General features: G+C 42.9%; 3 protein-coding genes across 7 annotated transcripts; 2 read left to right on the top strand and 1 right to left on the bottom strand.

Annotated features, from left to right (window-relative positions):
• The first annotated feature begins 4,172 nt into the window (after nt 1-4,172).
• Nucleotides 4,173-6,494, top strand: LOC136494211 (E3 ubiquitin-protein ligase AIRP2-like). 2 transcript variants are annotated; one of them, XM_066490378.1, is made up of 6 exons: nt 4,173-4,592; nt 4,980-5,125; nt 5,239-5,305; nt 5,411-5,648; nt 5,953-6,154; nt 6,244-6,494. In XM_066490378.1, the coding sequence occupies exons 2-6, from the start codon at nt 5,018-5,020 to the stop codon at nt 6,271-6,273; spliced, it is 645 nt and encodes a 214-aa protein (XP_066346475.1). In that variant the 5' UTR covers nt 4,173-4,592; nt 4,980-5,017; the 3' UTR covers nt 6,274-6,494. The 2 variants fall into 2 exon arrangements, with proteins under 2 accessions (XP_066346475.1, XP_066346474.1); XM_066490377.1 differs by having other exon boundaries at nt 4,177-4,592; nt 4,975-5,125.
• Nucleotides 6,495-7,239: 745 nt separating this feature from the next.
• LOC136494210 (tetraspanin-19-like) lies at nt 7,240-11,799 on the bottom strand. Its single transcript, XM_066490376.1, has 6 exons — nt 11,364-11,799; nt 10,206-10,305; nt 9,706-9,786; nt 9,501-9,605; nt 8,849-9,043; nt 7,240-8,756 (listed from the first exon to the last, which is right to left on the bottom strand). Exons 1-6 carry the CDS (start codon nt 11,528-11,530, stop codon nt 8,745-8,747), a joined length of 660 nt encoding a protein of 219 aa, XP_066346473.1. The 5' UTR covers nt 11,531-11,799; the 3' UTR covers nt 7,240-8,744.
• Nucleotides 11,800-13,302: 1,503 nt separating this feature from the next.
• On the top strand, nt 13,303-21,395 carry LOC136492833 (general transcription and DNA repair factor IIH subunit TFB2-like). Of its 4 annotated transcripts, none has more exons than XM_066488884.1 (17): nt 13,303-13,756; nt 14,191-14,281; nt 14,404-14,544; nt 14,619-14,786; nt 15,894-15,962; nt 16,569-16,662; nt 16,831-16,931; nt 17,909-17,954; nt 18,032-18,091; nt 18,184-18,252; nt 18,635-18,718; nt 18,790-18,873; nt 19,035-19,120; nt 20,108-20,198; nt 20,633-20,713; nt 20,793-20,867; nt 20,980-21,395. In XM_066488884.1, the coding sequence occupies exons 3-17, from the start codon at nt 14,432-14,434 to the stop codon at nt 21,112-21,114; spliced, it is 1,356 nt and encodes a 451-aa protein (XP_066344981.1). In that variant the 5' UTR covers nt 13,303-13,756; nt 14,191-14,281; nt 14,404-14,431; the 3' UTR covers nt 21,115-21,395. The 4 variants fall into 4 exon arrangements, with proteins under 4 accessions (XP_066344981.1, XP_066344980.1, XP_066344979.1 ...); XM_066488883.1 differs by having other exon boundaries at nt 14,178-14,281; XM_066488882.1 differs by having other exon boundaries at nt 13,304-13,756; nt 14,368-14,544.
• The last annotated feature ends 1,440 nt before the right edge of the window (nt 21,396-22,835 follow it).

Genomic DNA, 22,835 nt, shown 5'->3' with positions numbered 1-22,835 from the left:
CAGTTTTGCTCCATATTTTTTAGTCAAACGGTTTCAGCTCCACACACTCTGTTCGAGGAAAAAGGATAGAGTTGTGAGAGCACCTAAAGAGATACTCCACGAACTCTAGTTTTTTATGGAGCTACTCCACAGTGAAGTTTGTAGAGGAGAGTTCGTGGAGCAGTCCTAAACACCCCCTGATGCGCGAATCCCAAAAAAAAATGAACGTCCTCTAGGCGGGGCATGCTAGGGACCGGTCACTCGGACCATACCGTGCGCCGGCCGGCAGCGCGCCAATAATTTCCCGCCCAGGTAGTGCGTGCGCGGGCGGACGTCATGGTTGGATGATGTGGGCCCTGCGCCATGGAGTATTATTGCGTTGCTTACACAGAACTAAAAAATGTCATACCCGTTAAACCAAGCATCCAAATTAAATTTCGATTACAACATTAATTTCTTACAATAAATACTTTAAAACAAGATCTCACATAAATACATTTAGATAAAATTTCATTAATGAACATTTATCTTATGAAGATAGAACATTTTCTTTTATTGAGCAGAGATAACGTTCTAAGTTTAGAGAACAATATTCCTTCTTCGTAAAATGAATATTCTCGGTTTAGAAAAAAATATTCTAGTTTTAGGCTCATAAAATATATTGTAATATAAATAAAAATACATAAATACATAACATAAATAATTAGTATTATAATATAGAGCAAAGCGTAAGAAAAATAATAAAAACATGTAATAGAGAATATTTAAAAAGAACATCAGCTATATACTTTTCAAATATTCTAAAATATACAATAGAACATGAATATTTAAAAAGAACATCAGCTGTATACTTTTCAAATATTCTAAAATATACAATAGAACATCACATGTATGCTAAGTAAACATGACTAACTACACCATATAACATCACTAAGTATATTATAGAACATCGCATATATATTACACGAACATCACTAATACTTCATAGACCATCACATGTATACTAAGTAAACATAAAAAAACATCATAGAACATGTATACTAAGTAAACATCACATGTATACTACATGAACATCACATATACACTACGTGAATAACACAAAAAAAATCATAGAATATTATATGTATACCACATGAACATGTCAGAATATAACATAGAACATTAAATGTATACTACCGTGAACATCACATATATATAGAAAATAAAAAATAAAAAAAATAAATTATTAAGACAATTAATTAGAGTAAAACAACAAAGAAAAAAATACACATAAACATATGATTACTAATGATAAATATATAGAATAATAAATAAATGAATAACTTAAATAAGATGGAAAAAATAAAAAATAAAATAAAAATAAAAAAAGATAGAAAACTTAAAAAAAAGAAGAGAAAAAGGGAGAATAAATAGAAGCAAGGAAAAACAACTAAAAGAAAACAATAGAAACAAGGGTAAAAATAAATAAGAAAAGAATAAGAAAAGGAAAGAAAATAAAATAAGAATGAAAACATAGAAACTAAAAAGAAAAAAAGAATAAATAGAAGCAAGGAAATAAAACAATAAAAAGAAAAGAAAAGAAAAGAAAAAGAAAGGAAAGAAAAATAAATATAAGAAAGGACAAGGAAACGTCCGTACCTGGACACCCTCCCGCCGAGTCTCCCGCGCCACACAGTCTCCGCGTACAGTTTCCCGCGTACCGTTCCCGTGCAGTGTTCTGCGGACGGCTCCGCTCCGGCTGTTCCGACCGGATGATTTCCGCCTCTAGGCTAGTCTCAGGTTTGACAAAAATGAGTTGAACAATAATGCTCCTGTTTTATTTCCTATCCACACACGAAATTTTTTCCCCAAACATGGCCTGCTTCGGTGAAAAGCCAAGCTGAAAAGTATTCTTCGTTGATTTATTATGAGAGAAAAATATTATACCATGGCTGATAAACCAGGCTGATAAGTTCAAACGAATGGAGATAAATAGGCTCTCCCACGAATACATGCTCACGCGCCTCCGTAGAGATTAAGCCACAAAATCTTAAGATTGTGTGTATGTATAATGGAGGAACTTAGAGGAGGTGTATTTGTCACTTGCACTTGGTGCATACTCTATAAAAGAGGATAAGATTCTTAAGTGTGCTACAAAAGTCAAGTAATAAAAAGCCAAGGGTTCTTTTTACCACTCAGCGCTTATAGATAGGTGGTTGTTGAGTGTTGATGCGAATGTCCCTATTACTGGTTAGGGATGCAAATATATCTGATATGGACGTATATCATTGATATTATATTTATTTTTATATTTGTATTCGAATTTGAATTCTAATGCGGATAGTATTAGATATGTCGGATAGAATGCAAATGGATATCGACAACATAAATATAAGATTTGAGTATTTAAATGTGGATACAGTTAGCCTGTTCGGCTGGGATTATACAGTCGTAAACGATCGTAAATTTCTAGCCGGAACAATATTTTTCTCTCACACCAAACCAGCCAGCAGTACTTCTTCACGATCCAGCAACGAACGAGCCCAGCCAAACGAACAGGCCGACAATCAGATGTTGAATATCCGGACTCGGATACGGACATATCTGAACTTCTCTATACGAATTCGGTGTCGTATACGGTCGGAAAATATCCGTACCATTTGCACCCAGCCGAATGAAAATAGTTAATGAATTATGCTAATGAATTACGTTAGTATAGACTAGTTTTATCTTCATGAGACTTGTTTTACCACATGAAATTTGTTCATCTCTCTTCACTAATATGGTTCCATGTTAATATATTTGCTAAGTTGGCAACCTATTAAATACCTATAAAACTCTCATGAAACCTCAACTGAGGCTAACCTGAGTAGTTTTTTTTATTAGTTTTAGTTGATTATCCATGTGTCTAATGATGTCGCAACGTTTAGTCTCTTTAAACACACATAGTTAATTAATAAAGCTTATTACATCATACAGTACTCTAAGAAAGTTACTAGGACAGTCTTTATATAGGAGTTTTCATTTGCATTTAATAGTTTGCTACGTAAGAATTTTTATGACATGATGATGTTTTAAAAAGAGAGATAATATATAAGTGAGTTCTACGAAGATGAGACTCTTTTGGCTCGGTTTTCCAATTCTAGATGTGTCATGAAATAAAACAAAAGAAGAAAACTTTACATTAAGAATGATTGCTTCATCCATGTTTCATTGCGTTATATTTTTTCAAAAAGAACGTCACGATAACGAGACACGTCATCCATTACTAAAAGAAACAACCTCGTTAATTTAGCACGATTTTCCAAATCCTAATTAATCCCGGTTAGACATAAGTAGGTAGAGTACACGGACGCCCGTTGCATGCCATGCTAGCTAGCTATCGCTAAGTTCTCATCGCGCAAGAAATGATCATCATACTAGAGAACTGTTTTGAGCATTATATATACATATTATATTATATATAAAGGGAAAAAGAGTGTAATGAATCAGATGGATGAACGAAAGAGACGGGTGGGGTGATCCGCCGTCCGCGCATCCAAGCTGTTCATCCGTGTCTGGACTGGAGCGCTCTCGCGAGGAACAGGCCCGTTCGTAACTACCGCCAACGCGTGACGGCAGCGCCGCACCCACCTGAGTTCCGTCACCGCCTAGCCGTTCCGTTCGGTGCGCCTGGTCTATGTGCCACACAGGCCCCAGGGACAGAACACTGACTCCTCGTTGGATTATTATTAGCACCGACATTTATTACTACTAGTGTTTATTGTCGGAAAGAACCCGTGCTCGCCCGTCGCCGCCTTTTCAACTTCATCCAGCCGCCGTGCACGCTCTCTCCAACGTCCCCACCGCTGTCCGTCTCCCTCTTCCACCGCCGGGGCCCGGCCGGCGGCCGACGGGGTCGTCGGCGCATAGACGGGTCCTACGTGACGTGAGCGCCGGCCGCCTCTACCTCCCTCCAACAGTACAGCTCCAGCCGCGGGCCCACATGTCACTCAGACTCCCTCACTCGTAGCTCTATCTCCAACCGAACCACCGAGCCACTCTTGCTGACAAGCCGCCCCGCGCTGGTCACCTGTCCCGCTTGTCAGTTCCTGACGGGTAAGCAGACGGGCCGCGGCCGCGCTGTCCCCGTCTGGGCCCCGCGGGTCAGTCGCGGCTTTCTCGCGTCGCCCCCGGACCCGGGCTCCTCCGTCCGCTCGGCCTCCTCTCCTCTCCTCTCCCAGTCTCCCTCCACCCACGCAACGAATACAAACAGAGGGCAGGGACGACTGGGAGCGAGCGGGCCGGCGCAAAGGGGAAGCAGGGTCAGGGAGGCGACGCCAAGTGGTGCAGTGGAGCTGAGCCAAAAAGCGGGCGGCGGCACCGCAGGGCGTGCGTGGGGGTGGGAGTGGAGCGAGCCTTGTTGCCATCCGGCGGCTAGGGCGGCTTCGCGCGCGGCTGCTCGCTACTTCTTCCATGGTGTGGCTGTGGCGATAGCTGAAGCGTGAAGCGGCGGGTGGTGGTGTGCACGAGCCAGACGGAGCAGCCCGCCACGGCGAGACCGAGGAGGAGGAGACGGTCGTCTGCTCCATGCGCAAGTCGTTCAAGGACTCGCTCAAGGTGCTCGAGGCCGACATCCAGCACGCCAATACCCTGTGAGTACCCCCCCCCCCCCCCCCCCCCCCCCCCCCCCCCCCCACCCCCACCCCGCGCACACACACACAATCCCCTCCTCCTTTTGCGGGGCTGTTTCCATCACGGCCGGCCCGATTTCACGCTCGCGGATGCCGCGCTTCGATTTTGACGCCGTCCCGCGCCGCGCTCCGCCCAATTCCGGAAGGAAATCAGGGCGGAATAAAAGTTGCCTTGGTGGGCGGATGCTATGCTACAGTGCGGTTGAGCTCTCATGTCGTGTCACGCCGCGCGCATGAGGGAGCGGTGGGTGCCGACGCTCGGCTCCGCGCGTGCAGCGTGCGTGGGTGATGCCGCTGCTGCCTCACGCGTGCCCTTGTGCTCACTGCTCAAACAACTCGACAGGGCAGCGGATTTCTCGAGGGACTACGACGGGGCCTGCCTCCAGATGCGCATGTCCTACAGCCCCGCCGCCCACTTCTTCCTCTTCCTCGTGCAGTGGATCGACTGCAGCCTCGCCGGCGCGCTTGGGCTGCTCAGGATCCTAATCTACAAGGTAGTTTCTGCTCCTCGATCAGTTCCTGTGATTTGGCGTGGTGTGGTGTCAGGATTTGATTCCGTTTTGTGCCGTGCTTTCGCTGTTGTGCTCAAGGAAACTTTGTTGCGCAGGTTTATGTGGATGGGAGTACCACCATGTCCACGCATGAGAGGAAAGCAAGCATCAGGGAATTTTATGGCAAGTGTTCTGCAACAACAACAACTGTGGGAAAAAAAAAGAGCATATGTTTGCTTGTCTGTAATTGGGTCTTGTGATATTGATGCGCATTGTTGCTTGTTGCAGCTGTTATATTTCCCTCCCTTATGCAACTGCCCAAGGGTATTAGCGACGTCGATGACTGGAGGCAGAAGGCGGTGTGTACGGAGAAGTACCGGAGGAGAGACGAAGACGAGGGCAAGAGGCCGGTTTCCGAGATCGACATCGAAAGGGAGGAAGAGTGTGGCATTTGCATGGAGATGAATAGCAAGGTGGTGCTACCCAGCTGCAGCCATGCTATGTGCATGAAGTGCTACCGTCAATGGTGAGAACTGAACATATTTATATTTACATGAACAGACTAAACAAGTTACTGTGTATTCGCGTTGGATTGAATGTTCCTGCTAATAGTATAGTCTTTAGAACCAGTGATCAGACCTCTCGCCCTGTTCGTTTGGGCTGTTTGGGTTATAAGCCATGGCTGAAAATATCGTTGGCTGGTTTAATGTGAGAGAAAAATATTGTTCGTTGCCTGATAAGCCATGGCTTATAAGCCAAATACAACCAAGCGAGCAGGCTGATAATGATCGAGCCATGTGCTAATGTGCTATCTATCCTTGTTTTTGCAGGCGATCAAGATCTCAATCCTGTCCCTTTTGTCGGGACAGCCTCAAAAGAGTAAACTCCGGCGACCTGTGGATGTTCACCGACTGCCGGGACGTAGTTGACATGGCGACAGTGACCAGAGAGAACATCAGGCGCCTGTTTATGTACATCGAGAAGCTGCCTCTCGTTACGCCTGATAACATCTTCTACGCCTATGATTCTCATGTAAAATAGCTCGAGCTGTTGTAGCACACGATGACTTGCTCACCATTGTTTTCTGAGAATGATGACGCATGGCTTATTGATTCATGCAGAGGATGTTCCTCGTCCTAGGATGTGGCTAAAAGCTTGGAGCAGGGTGTGGACTCTGACAAGAGACATCGAGTCTAATCTAACTGGGTGTATAGTCTGTTCAGGTTTCTGTAAATGTTTGTGCATATTTATGGCGCAATGGAAAACCTTCAGGGAAAACCAATTGTGTTCTGAAGTATGCAGGCTCTAATTGTGACACACTTTGGTGCATGTATTGGTTTTAATTTGAATGCTTTGTAGTTTAAGTTGGATATTTTTGTGTATCGAATGTTTGCTTTTATTCCTTGCTTCCTGTCGGTGCAATGCAATGATGCTGATCTTTTCTGGATGGAATGCTTAACCCCAGTGACAGGATGCCTACCGTTCTGCCTAATGCAAGTGCATATACATATATGAATGGACCCAACGGTTTTTGGTTGAGACATCATCTGCTACTATACATCACTGGTCCTGCGCCAACCAGGGTAGCGTTTAGTTGGCGAAATTTTTGGCGAAATGGTACTGTAGTATTTTCATTGTTATTTGACAATTAGTGTCCAATCATAGTCTAATTAAGCTTAAAAGATTCGTCTCGTAAATTTCGTCTAAACTGTGTAATTAGTTTTATTTTTTATTTATATTTAATGCTTCATGCATACGTCTAAAGATTCAATATGACGATAAATCTTAAAAAATTTTGCAAAATGAGGCCCACGAGTGCTGCATGGAGCATCTCCTTGAAGTAATTCGTGGTACAGTACAGAAACACAACACTAGAGAACAGCTTTATTATTGACACTCTGACCGTACTGCCCGATATTTATGGAGCAAGCATCGCGGCTGGTGAGAGCAACCGGTGGCTATAAATTAGCAGGCGCACCGTACTTGCCGTACCATCACAACAAACAAGTATGGCAATTATGCAGGCCGTAGCATTAGGTACTCACACAGTCACATGTCATATTTCAGATATTATTTCATTTTTCATCCTCCAGCATTGACAGGTGATGCAAATAGGAAATCTGACAGCAGACGAGCAGATTAGTTACTGTAGCACCACGTGGTTGAAAATAGGCCCGTTGCCTTCTCTTATAATTCGTCTTTTTCAGCTTGTTTTTTCAGCCAGAACCGTGTTTTTCTCACAACAAATCAGTCAGAACAGTGTTTTGGTTTCAGCGAAGCGAACAGAGCCTATAGACTAATTAGGTTTAATAGATTTGTCTAGTAAATTAGTCTCAAACTGTGCAGTTAGTTTTATAATTATTCTATATTTAATACTCTAAATTATTGTCTAAACATCCGATGTAATAAGGACTAAAGTTCAGTTTCATGCTTCTCAGCCTTGCACTGCAGCAGCAGCAGCGTGGATTGACGATCCCTGGACCTCCAGGTGAAATCTAACGTCCCCGTCCACCTACAGTTTACGAGGTGTCACATCGGGTATTTAATACTAATTATAAAACTAATTATAGAAGTCATGACTAATTTACGAGACGAATCTATTAAACCTAACTAATCAATCATTAGCATATGTTTACTGTAGCACTACATTATCAAATCATGGACTAACTAGACTTAATAGATTCGTTTCGTAAATTAGTCTTAATCTATGCAATTAGTTTTGTAATTAGTCTGTGTTTAATACTCTAAATTAGTGTCTAAATATTTGATGTGACAGGAACTAAATTTTAGAAGAGAGAACCAAACACCTGGTTGTGTCTGGATCCAGGGGCTAAACTTTAGTCGTGTCACATCGGACATTCGGATATTAACCGGGAGGACTAAACATGAGCTAACTATAAAACTAATCGCACAGGAGTAGATTAATTAGCGAGACAAATCTATTAAGCCTAATTAATCCATAATTAGCAAATATTTACGGTCAATTAATGGACTAATTAGACTTAGGGAGTGTTTGGTTCCATCTTCTAAACTTTAGTCGCTGTCCCATCGGATGTTTGACACATGGAGTATTAAATATAGACTAATTACGAAACTAAATACATAGATTGAGATTAATTTACGAGACGAATTTTTTAAGCCTAATTAGTCCATGATTTGACAACGTGTGCTATAATAAACATGTGCTAATGACGGATTAATTAGACTTAATAAATTCGTCTTGCAGATTACTGACGAATTTTGTAATTCATTTTTTCATCAGTATCCGAATACCCCATGCGCCACTCCATGTGACATCCGATGAGACACCTCTTAACTTTAGTCCCTATATCCAAACAACCTGCTAATAGATTCGTTTCGCCAATTAGCCTCAATATATGTAATTAGTTTTATAATTAGCCTATGTTTAATATTCCTATTTGGTATTAAAGATTTGATATGACAAAGCTAAACTTTCGCCAAAGGAAACAAAGTAGACATTCAGAACTAAGGATTATTCTATCGCTTCTGCTAATCATCTCTCCTCAAGAAGAAAAAAAGGGTATAATCTTATCGTCCTTCCGAAACCCTAGGAGCAAAACTCTTTCCTGAAGGGTCTGTTGTATGAGATCATTATAAGATCTTAGTTGTTGACCTGAAATGAAAGGTCGCAAGGCTTTATTAACGGTGAGCACATTTAGAATGTAATAAGCTGCAAACGGAAGTCCCTGTTGGGAAACATCTTACCTTGTCTAAAATCCGCAATTTCCATGAATCACTCCTACGAGATGTATTAGGTTCAGCATAGTCTGAACCATGTTGGGCCTGATTTCTCAAGAGAGGCAGCCTCGCAGGTACAGTTGTGTCATCATCACTGTCATAGTCAGTCTCACGGTCAGGCCCAAGGGTCCTGAGTACCATCCCCAGAATGATTGATAACACCTGAAAAACTGAATATGTTAACAGAGGGTCACTCATGCTCAAAAGTCTAGTTTTTTCTTCAGAAAGTACAATTTTGATGATGCAGCTACTCAAATTAAACAGAAACATATGTCAATCAAAATTTGAATCCCCCCAAAACAGGATGCCAGCACCTGATTTCATTTAGAAAAATGATTATTAACAATTTTAAACAAATGAGGTGTAATCATTGCACCAGTCATGTTTGGTTGTTTCTAACATTCTTAAGAAAGCATATGCTAGAGGCGATTTGTTTCTAAGCATTCTTCAAAGGCAGAATGTTCAAACCCCACCACACTAAGTTGCACATACTAGTGTCAAGTGTCTTCTAACTCCATTCACAAGAACTTGTACAACATTTACTAGTCATATGCAAGGTAGAATTCTACAATAATGAACAATTGCCTTTTACTGCAGTGGAGATACAGCAGAATCTAACCTGAGCAGCCACCACTGAGAGGCCTACCCATTCACATATCTCAAAATTTGATCTCACAAAGTCCTTGAAATCCTCAAACTTGCCTGATGGGTCAGAGGGGAAATCCTGAAGGTTTTGAGAATTATCAAATACTCTGTCAGGACATAAAATAGCAGATATAAGGAAAAAATCATAAAGTATCAAAGTTCACAGCTGAGCTCCTTACCTCTTCCCAGTTGCTATTCAGAAATACATCCATAGTGATTGCGCCTTCCATTATAATAAGCACAAATACGATGGCCATGTACTACGTGTGGGGTTAAGGAAAAAGAGACCCAATATCATAGTGAGGTCGCACTGCACTAAACATTATAGAACTCAAAAGAATGTAACTGCAATTTGAGGCCTGCACTCTCACTCTCAATTCAGTTCTTTTTGGGTTTTGGCATCTTATGTCCAGATAATTATATAGCCCAGGAAAAAAAGTGTAGTTTCTGCACCTAACCGGAAACCTTGGATAATCAAGCAGGAGCTTCTAACCACTGATTCACTATGGGTAGTCAACAAGCAAAACCCAAGTGATGGCAGCTGGTATGGTATATCAGATAACATGTAACTCCATGTATCTAGCAATTCAACATAGGCAATCGGCAAGCAAACACAAGCAATGGAGGCTGGTATATGAAACAACATCGAACTCCATGTACCTACCGACTAAAAGGATACACAAGAGAGGCAGTGACCACTTGCAGATTCAGCAGCAATATGCCCAGAGCAAGTCAGCAGGCACAGAAAGATCCCCAGGCCAAGAAATGTGTAGATGAACCTGCATGACCGGTAATTTTTTTTCTCAGTAAAACAACCGGTTCCACAGTATATACTCTGAAATATTGAAAGGCATAATTTTTCAACATGGTGCTCAAAAATCAGATTTAACTACTTATTCTTAGAGTATTGGTTCCAAGCCGCACTAACATTTTAGATTCGTAATGGCAGCAAAAGCATGGGCGCTTGGCTCATTTGATTAATACTACAGTTGTTAGGATGAGGAAAGCCATTTGATTAATATTAATACTACAGTTGTTAGGATGAGGAAAGCGACGGCTAAACATGCTCACTATTTGGTTGTTTAACATCAGCATCGTCATTCTTTGTATATTCTTCATCAGTGCTCTTGCCCCACCAATCAACTAACTGCGGATCTATTTTTGAGTTAGGCCGTCCATTGCATCACATCATGCGTCCCGATCTGACGCCACATTGCAGGTTACAGCCGCCACCTAAAATCCTCTCTAAAGCACAAGTCCAAAACAGCAACACGGAAGCCGATCACCGTGCCCACCGAATAGCACTAGCGTTCACTAGAAGGATAGGACAGTGGTTTTTCTTCCTTGTCATGCGTCACTAACTGTAGCCAAATCTGCCGCGATAGTGGCATGATGAGACGAGGCCGTGCCCATCACCCCATCCGAAACGAGTAGCCTTTAACTGCCACGGGAGAATTAAAAAGCGCTTTCGGCGGTGGCTGGGTAGCTTCGTGTTGTACGCCAGCGCTTCTAATCTCTCATTCTTGCACGGCATCGTCGATTGGTCGCGGAACTACGTCTAATTCTAATGAAAAAGGTCCGATGGAACAGTACGGTAAATACAGTTTGCTACGAATTCGGCCTGAAAGCAAACGCATTTCACGAAGCGAAGGACAGGTTGGGAGAAGAAATCAAGAACAGCGAAGTTGCGGGCAACAACAGCTGCAAATCTAAGACCTTGATGACTCCTAGAGCGCGCGCGCGAGCGGAGACAGAAACGGAGGCCGAGATCTGCCCACAAGCAGGAAGGAGGAGGATGAGGGGGGAGGGAGGGAGATTGGGAGAAGCGGTTGCTGACCAGGGGACCGGGAGGCGTTGGTGGAGGTGGAGGTCGGCGACCTCCCTGTACCAGGCGCGGAGCATCCAGAGCGCGTAGAGGATGACGGCCATGCCGGCGAGCCCCACGACGGAGTTGGCCGCCTTGAGAGCCGTCTGCACGCAGCTCCGCACCATGCGCCCCGCCATGCCGATGCCGATGCCGCCGTGGCTGACCGGAGCAAGACCTGCGCGGCTCCGACAGCCCAGCAGCGCCCCCCTGTCGTGGGCTCGGCTGGGTCGTCGGTCGGTCCGGCTCACTTTTTTGTTCCGCGAACGAAGCGGGCAAGCGGCGGTCGCAGGATGGAGGCGGCAGCAGCCTGCGCGTGCGGGAGAAGCGGAGACCGGGCGGGTAGCTAGAAGCTAGCGTTCTCCGCGGCCGGGTTTGGTTTGACGTGGGGTGGTGGTGGATGAGTGGAGCCCCGCCGTGCAGACTGCAGAGAAAGACAGGGAGAGAGAGTGGGGTGGGAAAGGATGGCGGGCGAGGCGTGACGTTGACCTTGACAAAACGCGGAGAAAATGCGGGGGTGGGGAGTTTCCGACGGCCGACGGGGACGGGTGTAAATAAACGTTGGTGCTTGGTCCTGGTATAGTCGACGCCTCGCCGTCACGTCCGGCACCGCATTGGGTTCTACTTGTAGTCTTCTACGGTTCTGCTTGTATACTTTGTCTCGGGAGGATGGATGTCTTTGTGTTTCGTTTGCTTTGATCGTGTGTTTGATGATTTTTTTTTTTGAAGGTTATCGTGTGTTTGATTCCTAGACGTGGACGGATGTACTAAAGCCGGCTGAAGCTGTTTTGTTGTGAGAGAAAAATACTGAGCGAACAGGCCCGGAGATTCTTCCTGCCACGGCCCACGGCTTGACGTTAACATGGGCAATGATGTGTTATGATGGGTAGATGGGTAAAGACATGACGCAGTGACTCGAGTGAACAAAAATGATCGTGTCGGCACCGTCCAAGTGAGATTTTCGTTCTCATCTTGTGTGCGTGTGCGCCTTTTCTCTCTCTTTGAATTACTTAAATGGCCCTCTTACTCTTGGTGGTCTCCCTCTAAGTTTTTGAAGGAGAGGAACGCTTAAGAGCATCCCCATCACAACACCGTGTCCACATACCTCAACCTCCACATTAGCATGGATCGTCCATATAAATTCGAACAGTGGTTTGGTGGTCCGTCATAGCTCCCTGCAAAAGTTGCGGTTGCTTCACCTGTTAAGAAGGGGGAGGCAATGGTTGAGGTGGGCGTTGGCAAAAAAAGAAGAGGAAAGTGACAATAGCACGTTGCGTTGGGGGGTTTAGAATGCCTCAACACTTCATGTCGACATGGTGCAAAACTTTAAACTGGAATCACTACTTCTATTGGTTTACGTTGGCCATGCCCTAACCCTAAGATGTTATCGCTAGCGAGTTGAGTGCGTAGCATGGGAAATAGTGCCGATTAAGTTGTGTTTGTAGAGGTATGTCTTTTTACCTAGTACGAGACTGAATCTTAAAGTCATCTGATGTAAAGTTGCGATCGTCACATAGGAAACATGGCATGAATCTTAGGCAAAAGCAAGTCTCACGCGTGTTTCTCATGGAGATTTCAACGTAAATGTCTAGTTCCCCAGGGATCCCAGACGAAGGAAGCCTAGGAGAGCCGTCATCAGTGGAAAATTTAAAGTAAAATAAAAATAAAAATCAGAAAATAAAAAAAAGTCAGTAAGTAAAAATACAAATATAAATAAAAAATAAAAGAAAAAAGGAAAGGAAAAAGGAAATAGAAAAAAATGAGGAAAAACGCAATACCTGGAACTGGGCTCAGCGTGGAGTGGCTACGCGCTCGAAGCTCCCTCACGTGGGCCGGCGCTCGAAGCTGCCTCCGCGTGAGCCGCCGCACTCTCCTCGTGGGCTGCTCGCTTCTGTAGTCGGCGGAAGGCAGGGTGCCGACGGGTCGCACCGGAAGTTTTCCGGTTTTCCCTTCCCCGTTGCCACGACGGCCCGCGCTCTCCCGTCTCCCCAGTCCCCCGTCGCTCGCGCCGTCGCTCCCCTCCCCAGCCGCGAGCGCTGCCACCGCCCTGCCCAGTCCCACCGCTGCCCTCCCCAGGCGTGAGACTGAGATTCAACACCCGCGACCGCGAGGCCTTGACTCTGGCAGGCTGGCTTCGTACTAGCGGCTCGCCTCGCCTCGCTTTGCGCCGCCACCGCCCACTATCCTCCGCTCCTCTGTGCGCCGTGCTGCTGTGCCCCGTCTTCTGCTCCTCCTCCCCTGCTCCGGGACCCGGTCGCCCGCCGTGCCCCGCTCCCCGCTCTGCCCGGCCCGACGTTCTAGGGATTCAGCCGCTGTGGACATCCCTTTGCAGACTGTAGCACCTTCTCGTCTCGTCTTATTCAGTGGTGAGCACTGAACATATTTGGCATTTTAACTAGGCAATGGGCATGCTATTTGCTATAACGTTGCTATTTTGTCAATTTCTTAAATAGAGCAGTACTGAGCATATTCGGTGGAGAGTTAAATTCATTGCAATGTCATGCCAGTTTCTAGTTCACTTCATATTGGGCTTAATCTCGTGTCAGCTTACCTACACACTGCAATAGTTGTCACATAGTAGAGGCATGAAGCATGTAAATGATCGTTTTATCTTAGAACTATTTACACCGTGTTCTGTAACTTATTTTGTTGAATTTAAGATACCAACGGGACCTTTTAAATGTGTATCGTGCTTTTGACAGTCGCATGTCTGTATGCCGAATTTCTTACAAGTATCGTATACGTATTACCGAATTGTGAATTTAGATTATACTCAACTGCATACAGTAAATTTTGCTAGGACTACCCTGGGTCAAAATCCTGGTTCTGTCTCTGGTGTGAGCAGCGCCTCCCTTTTTTTGGGCACTTCATCAGCGACGACCATCCTCCTGGTACACCCTTCCCTACCCGCTGTGCAAAGCATCCCCACCCTAATTTCTTTTGCAAAAAAAGTTATTGGTTGTATGCAATTTCGAAGGAGTCAATTTTGAAGTAACGAAGATTTGGAACCCAGCCCTCTGTTCTCCACCAGCGCTTCGAAGATGCCGCAGGTAATGGTGGTGGCACGGAACTTCATGGATATGGTGGCTGCTCTTCCTGCGGGCAAGCTCGATATGCTCTATGACTCAGCCTTTATCTGTGAGGCGGTACTCAGGTCCAGAATCCACAATTTTTTGTAGTGCATTATTCGTTCTTGCTTTCCTCATCTTGATTCAGTTAAGTTCACAGGTCACTTCCCCCACTGGCAAAGAAGTATGCACTGCAGATGTTGTATGTGCTGGCACCGGTGACCGCTGCAGCAATGGAAGAGTGGGTGCTAAATGAATATGCTTCCAAGCACAAGGTTGCCATTGATAAGCTTCTCCAACTCAGGGTCTTTGTCGAAGTGCGCGACAGGTAAGAAATCATCCATCTCCATGAAATTCTGGGTATTTATAGCTTGAAGTATCAGCAGACTGTAACTGACCTGGAGTAGATCAGCTATTAATGAATCAATTTCATCTCAGTAGTGTTAACTTTTTTATGCATTCATGGGAGCTTAGTTTTTAACAGTTACCAATGCTAAAATTTTACCAAAATTGTTTTGCCCTATGGCAATCAGTAATGCATTTGTTGTTCAGAGCAAGCAATAATTTGCATTTCAGCTGTTATGGCTAGTGGGCTGGGACTGGCCAGGACTATTAGTTCCGCGGCACAGCAGATTAGGATTAGTTTGTTCAAGTATGTTAGCAGATAAGATTAGTTACTTGCATGGATACGATTTGTTACTTGTTAGTAGGTTGTTAGGCATGCAAGTAACAAATAGTAACTAATCTTATCTGCTAACAAACTTGAACAAAATAATCCTAATCTGCTGTGCTGCGGAACTAATAGCTCTGGCCAGTGCCAGTCCACTAGCCTTAACATAAGCTGTGCATGTTTGACACCATGTGTGGTTGTAGCAAGCTATTAGGTTTTGACACCTCCTTTATTTATTTAGTCAGCCAACCTTTTACATGTTCATGATGAAATGACCAGTAATCACAGGAAATTTGATGGCTGTGTTGCTAAATTATCATCATGAGATGGCCATGTCTTTGGAGTTTGGATGCAAAAAATTGGGTGCTGATTAGGGTTGTTGAGCAATCACACTTATAGATTTACATTTTTCTTTACTTTGGCTGAAAGAGATTGTCTTGTATTTCTTGAAAAAAATGTCTTGTGAAATATACTTCTAACATGTGAAGGTGAATGGTACGCTTGTATACATGGCACATGGCTTAGTTTGAATGCTTGTTTTTGAAATATCCATACTATTTTATTTAAGGTGGAGAAGCGAGAATTTGTAATGATTGATTAATCATAGCAATTGACTCTTTATTGTGTACTTCTTTGAGAATCCTGTAACTTATTATTAGCTTTTGCTGCTACAATGACTGACTGCTGTGCTTAGCACTGCAAGCTTGCTGGTGCATGATAAATTAATCACTTCCTAGCTCTCATGGTTTCGGTATGCATATGTAGACGACGGGACGTGAGCTACAAGATGAATCAGAAGTTCCAGGGAAACATGCAGAAGTATTTGGTTGATGGGTATGATTTTCTCAACCGCCTACCCCAACTTGCTTGGGACTAAAGGCTTTGTTGTTGTTGTTCTATGATTTTCTCAACTACTCTTTTCTTTGTTTCAAAATCACATGGGCCATCCTTTCTCAAACTTGGAGCTGCTATGATGGCATCAGCAACACAGCATCACTGATGTGCTCCCCAGTCTCTATGTTATGTATATACCAAGTGCGGAATGATTATTCTGCCTTATAAAACTACCCTGTGCCCTGCTTGTATCAATATCAATTGGGAAAAAAACTTACCCATATGGTGTTTTTTGAGGAAGAAAATAATTCACTCCTACAGATGATTGTATTGAAGAAGTGTAGAAAGTACCATTTTGTACATGAAATGAAAATTGTTGCGTAATGGTGATACTGTTCATACTATTTGTTTATTTAAAGAAACAATCTAACATGGCATAGCTCAAGCTGGTGATGTTCAACCTTCTTATTCTACGAAAATAATGTAGCATGATATATGTCAAGCTGGTGATATTTAATGTTTTTGTTCTGAGTTCTATTTGTGGAGCACATTAATCAGTTGATCATATGACTTTTACATTTCTTTTCCTTTTTACTTTTATTGCAGTGGAAGTTTACCAAGGGAACCTTTACCATTAAGTGTCACTGGTCGATTGCCCACACCAGCAGATCTGGAATCCTATGCTCTTGATCAATGGGAGGTTAGGATGCCAAAGCTTAGCTCAGGACGTGTTTACCATGCCTCCCTGTTTTTTACTTTTCTTTATAGTATCTTCACCGTCTTCTTGTTTTCCTCTTTGAATCCTGTGTTGGCATATATATATATATATATATATATATCATTTTTCTATTTCGTGTTGGGATTATAGTGCTTCTTGTTGCAATTGATCAATTCATCTCAAGTCGAAAAAGGGACAAGTTTTAGCTCCTCCATGATGAAGACATTTCAGCGTGGTCTCCTGAGTTCAAGGTTCCATCTAGTTCCCTTGTCTTGACAGTTAGGTTAGTTTCTTATAAATTAGTGATAGTCAAATATTGTTTGAAGAATAATGAATTGCCAAGTTGCTGCAACTCTTTATTTCTTGTAGTACAGTTGGATAATATATCCTGTGGCATTCTCTAGAATTCTACATGGTAATACATACACTAAACAGTAAGCAGTAACTACTCCCTCCATTCCAAATTATAAGACATTTTGGCTTTTTTAGATACATAGTTTTTGCTATGCACTTAGATATACACTAATCAAGCTAGCGTTGTCTTCGGCCCTGTTCTTTCAAGGGGTGCTGTCTGCTTTTGGCTTCTTTTCTGTCCGCTTATCTTCATTAAACTGTTGGGTGCAAGTTCTGGCTAGGAAAGTCTTAGCTCTTCAAGAGAGTCTGTTTTTTTATGTCTTTTCTGTTTTGCTTAAGTTTCCTCTTGCGCTGGAGGTCAAGCGCAGTCTGGTATCTGGGTAGATCCCTCTTGCGCTGGAGGTTAAGCGCATGTCTGTGCTCTGTCTTGACTCTTTTCTTATTTCTTCTTCAAACTCTCAAATGCTTGTATTTCCATTCAGTGAATGGAAATGGGGACATCCTCGAATCTAAAAAAAAATAGATATACACTATGTCTAGATACTCAGTAAAAGCAATGTATCTAAAAAAGCCAAAACATCTTATAATTTGGAAAGGAGGGAGTAGTAAATTCAAGTTGATGGGGGCTGACAACAAATGCTGTTAGTTGATTAACTGATTATCCTAGAAATGATTCAGTTCAGCTGAATGTTTTTTTTTTGGTTAAAATAATCAAGATATTTGTAAATCGTGTCTGATATCACCAACCATGTACAACATTTAAATCATATTTTGATTTGTTGCTGTATGTTGACCAGCTTCGCTATATATTTTTGATCGACTGATATAAGCGATAATTTTGATGATATGATTTCCTGATTTGGTGTGCTTGCAGGGATGGTGAAGCTTCAAAGTTAACTGAGAATGGCTTCCAATTTCTTGTTAGTTCTCTGTTCTCAGCTAATACGTTAACCGACAGATTTCCGTCTTTGCCTCTTAATATTTTCTATGCTATCAGCTGATGGAAACAAATGCACAACTTTGGTACATAATGAGAGAATACATTTCATCTGCAGAGGTATTGGTGGCATATCCTTGTAATATTTCTGTTGATTTACGTTGGTGACTTTGTGTTAAACTCTTTTGCTGATTATTTGTGTTATCGAATAGGAACGTGGAGTGGACCCTACGGAGCTGATATCATTTCTCTTGGAACTTAGCTTTCATAAATTGGGAGCGGTAAAGTGATACTACTTTCAGAACATCATGTTAAGCAAGTAGCTGTACACAATTTTCTTGCCAATATGGTGATGTCTGTGAAAGCTCCTATATTCATAGCAACTTGTCCTTTGGCAACACAATGCATGAATAGGAAAAATGAAGTTCTCATAAGTGATATCAGATGAGCATCTTGAAGAAGCTGTAACTATTCCAGGATATTTTACATGGTAGGAACATCAAGCTTGCATGTCTGATTAAGAATACTTGAAAAAAATTTAAAGGCACTGCAGTCTGCATCTAATAAATGAAATTAACCTGCATCTTACGTCGAAGTCTGTGCCTGGTATGTTGGTTGAGAAATTCATGGCCATGCATTCTTTCTGCTTTGTGCATGTTTCAGGCTTATAGCTTGAATACTCTGACTGATGTCCAAAGGATTGCCATCAGGGATCTTGCAGAATTGGGACTAGTCAAACAGCAGCAGGTAGAAATTTTATCTTTTGTTCTTTTGCCCCGACCATCTTTCTGATGATAATAGCAAGTTTTGAATTTCAGGGTCGAACGGATCGCTGGTTCATTCCTACCCAACTGGCTACTAATCTCTCAGCAAGCTTGTCAGATTCGTCATCTAACAAAGAGGTTGCATAACATTTACATTCCTTGCTTCTGCAATTATTTATGTTTTTCCAAATCTTCTCTGTAACCTCAAACAACTTGTCCCCTATAAGCAAGCAGTGATCATGATTATAAAACATGTAGTGTGTTTAATCTCAGAGTTGATATTGGTATTGTTGTCGCAGGGATTTGTGGTTGTGGAGACAAACTTTCGAATGTATGCATACTCTACCTCCAAACTACACTGTGAAATTCTACGCCTTTTTTCAAGGTACATGAGTATCTTATGACTGTTTTTTAATTAATGCTATGGTATCATAGCAGTCAGCATATAGCTCGCTAGCTCCTGTCAGAGAACTACATTCTTCTGTTTATTAATGTGCTACATGCTATATGTCGCATGCAAAGAGGGCAACTAATGTGTCATAACTCTGTGGGCTCTGTACCAAAGTTCGATTACCTGGCTGTTATGTCAGTATATTTTAATTCAGTTAATCTGACATTACTAGAAGGGCGGGCCTGGTGCAAGCGGTAGAGTCTTACCGCCTGTGACCGGAAGGTCCCGGGTTCGAGTCGCGGTCTCATCGCATTGCACAGGCGAGGGTAAGGCTTGCCACTGACACCCTTCCCCAGACCCCGCACAGAGCGGGAGCTCTCTGCACTGGGTACGCCCTAATCTGACATTACTACTAGATTGCTCAGTGGTCACCACTGTTGTGAGTTCCAGATAGATGCCTGTTTAGATTTTTTTTTTTTTTGGCTTTCATAAATTAGACTGCATAGGTTAAGCTTCTAGTGTAATTAGGCAAACTCTTGAATTACTTAAGTAAGCCATCTGTAGACATTTCTTGGAGGTGGTAACACTTTGGAGTTGTGTTGCTGTGGGTGTCTTGCAGATCTTGCTGTTTGAACCACCTGCATCTGAAAGTATTGTTGTCAGCTGTGCACTTTTGACTGTATTGTGTCCAGATGGTGCTTTGCCACCTTGTGCTAGCTTTGCAACGAACATGGCAAGGTGAAATTGACTTTTGTATCCTACTACTGAGGTTGATTAGAGACTCCAAGATTTGAAACTGAAAACATGGTTTTGAATGAGTTTAGTTGACAGGATTTGTTCTTAGGTTTCATTATATTGGCAATTTGACGTGATTAGTGCTGTGATATTACTTTGTGTGATGCCAATATTTTTATCTTTGTTGACGCGCTCATTTATTCTGAAAGAAAAGTATTCAGTGTTCACTTTGTGTTTTCTTTCAAGGGTGGAGTATCAACTTCCAAACCTCATCGTAGGAGCTGTTACAAAAGAAAGTATCTATGGTGCTTTTGAGAATGGAATAACTGCTGAGCAGGTACATCTCTGTAATACAACCTCCGTTTACTTGTAATCTTAAAACGTGCACAGCCGATCTTCTAAAACTGTGGCCACTATATGCATCAAAGTATGGTAGATTGTATTCATGTGAAATGAGGAAAATGTATAGGTATATTTGTTATTAAAAGTATTGACACATATAGGTTTATTGCGGAGACTGTCAACCAAACTGGCGAGTCATAGACAGTGTGGGTAGTATGTTAAAATCCGTTATGCATTACCTATCAGAATTTACAGTTTCTTTGTTAGACATAGTGTGAGTTTCAGTAACGGATTTTGTCCACCAGCTTAGTTTCTATTCTTTTTCTTGTCATGAAAAGGCAGTTGTAGGGTATCTGTAAAACCAGTCGTACATTTAAGATCTAGCTTGCATCTTGTTTTAACAAGACTGGTTATCTTCTTGTTTTTCAGATAATTTCATTTCTTAGACAAAATGCTCACCCTCGTGTTGCTGACAAGATACCCGTAGTCCCGGAGAATGTCACAGATCAGGTAAGAACCGTGACCATTCAACACTTACTATGCTTTATTATTATACAGTACATTAGTAATTCGATGCTCATATATTCAGATTAGGCTGTGGGAAACTGACCGCAACAGGGTTGAGATGATTCCATCACATCTGTACGAAGATTTTCCTAGCAAGGTAAACACATATCTTTACCATGCATCTGCCCAAAGGGTATCTGGCAAACATATACTACTCGCTTACTTTTCTGGTATACTGGCAGTGTATTTAATTCTACTTCCTCATGCAGGAATGGTTTGAACAATGCTGTGATTATGCAAGGGATAATGGGTACTTGCTCTGGGAGGACTCTAAGAGAATGAGACTGATTGTACGAGGGGAGTTTCACCCTGAAATGAGGGAGTTCCTCCGCAGGCAAAGATGAAAAAAGACCTTGTACTTGATGGACCCTGCTGATCCATTCCTCAAACCGAGCAAAAATGTTAGGAACAAGATGATGGATCACCGTATTTCCCAAACCAACCAAACAATTACAGCTTTTCGGTAGTGTTGTGATTAACCTTTTGATTTTAGGACTAGGGTGCTGTTTGGTCTGGTGCTGGCAACGCCAACGGTAATGCAACCAAATCCCGCACCAATCGTTGCAGCGGAAGGGATACATGCCTTTTGGTTGGCAGAGCAACGCGTGATAAATTGACGGGAGCAGTTACCGCTCGGTGGGGGGTGGGAAACTGGGAACATGTCACGATCTTGAAAGGAACAGGACAGGGAAAGGGAAATCCGGGGTAGGAATCAGCAAGAACAGAGCGGGAATTGGAACGGAGGACGTTGGGGAATAGTTTGGGTTTCTGTTATATTGGTTCAGCCGGTCACTGACTTACACCACTGGGTCGAGCCCCTACTCCTATCTGGGCCAAGCCCACTCAACCAGTCTTCATAGCCTTCCTCATCATGTTCGTGACAGGGGCCGGATCGTTTCACGCCCTAATACGTTAGGGCTGGACATCCCAAACAGAAACTTACGTTACCCATTTACGCTGTGAACGGATCACGCTCACGGGGTGAAAACGTCGAAACAAACGGCTCCTAGGTTCTACCAGGCTGCTCGCTGCTGCCGGCTTGTGTCCCGAGCTGCCACCGTAAAATAAAGTATCTCGTAGGCCACTGCAACATGTATTGTTGAGAATGAATAACCAAATAAAGTATCTCGTAGGCCATTGCATACATGTAACATGTATCAAGATGGAATCAACACCACTTCATTAGTTCCCCTTCAAGAAATAGATGCAGATATGTAAACGTATACACTTAAACCATAGATCCAGTTCAACAGATCAAGGATGCTAGCTACTAGTACTGCACGACCAATAGATCGATCAAAACATGAACAGTTCAACAGATTAAGGATGCTATTAGTACTGCATGACCAATACATCGATCAAAACATTAACAGTTCAACAGATTAAGGATGCGATCAAAACAGATTAAGCAGTGGCGGAGCATGGCTCACCAGCAAGAGGGGGCCAAATTTTTCATTTCAGTATCAAATCATAGTGACATATTGTAGATATATACAGTTCAGCTACTATAGGTCTATAGGCCATTAAACTTTTGTCAACCAAGGGGGCGGAGGCCTAGTTTAGCCTCCACTACCCTCCGCCCTTGAGATTAAGGAGGCTACTCCCCCCATCCAGAAAAAAATATAACTTCGGGTTACGTGCCAGCATAAGTGGTTTACGTTTGACCAAATTTTAAGTAAAAACTATTTATAGTTATGGCTCAAACAATTTATTATGAAAATACACTAATAATATTTATTTGATATCATAAATATCAATACTTTTTATCTATAATTGATCAAACTTAGGATGCTAAACTATGATACTGTACTAGAATTGCATTCTTTTCTAGACGGAGGGAGTACTAATGTGCATAAACGGCCTCAAGTACAACTACCTGTTACTCTATGTGAATAACCCATTTCAAGTACTACTAGGTGTTAGTACTCTCTCATACTGTTTACACAGGAACGCCAGTCCGCCGGAGCATCTTGCAGCTCACACTCGGCTGGCGTCACCGGAGCTGTCGACATGGGATTGCCGCCCTCCGGTCCCGACACCTCCTCCCCGGTGCCAGCCGCCGCTA

Source organism: Miscanthus floridulus, chromosome 11 (genome assembly GCF_019320115.1).
Source record: "Miscanthus floridulus cultivar M001 chromosome 11, ASM1932011v1, whole genome shotgun sequence".
In the NCBI taxonomy this organism is placed as follows: Eukaryota; Viridiplantae; Streptophyta; class Magnoliopsida; order Poales; family Poaceae; genus Miscanthus; species Miscanthus floridulus.
Note: the sequence above shows the minus strand (reverse complement) of the source record. Positions and strands in the feature narration are given on the sequence as shown.

What these genes read in the sequence shown, in the direction of transcription:
- LOC136494211 (XM_066490377.1), top strand. Translation starts at nt 4,528, where the DNA reads ATGCGCAAGTCGTTCAAGGACTCGCTCAAGGTGCTCGAGGCCGACATC. An exon ending in TCAGGATCCTAATCTACAAG is followed by an intron (nt 5,126 to 5,238) that starts GTAGTTTCTGCT and finishes TTTGTTGCGCAG; the next exon opens with GTTTATGTGGATGGGAGTAC. An exon ending in ATGAAGTGCTACCGTCAATG is followed by an intron (nt 5,649 to 5,952) that starts GTGAGAACTGAA and finishes TTGTTTTTGCAG; the next exon opens with GCGATCAAGATCTCAATCCT.
- LOC136494210 (XM_066490376.1), bottom strand. Translation starts at nt 11,530, where the DNA reads ATGGCGGGGCGCATGGTGCGGAGCTGCGTGCAGACGGCTCTCAAGGCG. An exon ending in CAACGCCTCCCGGTCCCCTG is followed by an intron (nt 10,306 to 11,363) that starts GTCAGCAACCGC and finishes CCGGTCATGCAG; the next exon opens with GTTCATCTACACATTTCTTG. An exon ending in GTGGTCACTGCCTCTCTTGT is followed by an intron (nt 9,787 to 10,205) that starts GTATCCTTTTAG and finishes CCCCACACGTAG; the next exon opens with TACATGGCCATCGTATTTGT.
- LOC136492833 (XM_066488884.1), top strand. Translation starts at nt 14,432, where the DNA reads ATGCCGCAGGTAATGGTGGTGGCACGGAACTTCATGGATATGGTGGCT. An exon ending in TTTGTCGAAGTGCGCGACAG is followed by an intron (nt 14,787 to 15,893) that starts GTAAGAAATCAT and finishes ATGCATATGTAG; the next exon opens with ACGACGGGACGTGAGCTACA. An exon ending in CGTGGTCTCCTGAGTTCAAG is followed by an intron (nt 16,932 to 17,908) that starts GTTCCATCTAGT and finishes GTGTGCTTGCAG; the next exon opens with GGATGGTGAAGCTTCAAAGT.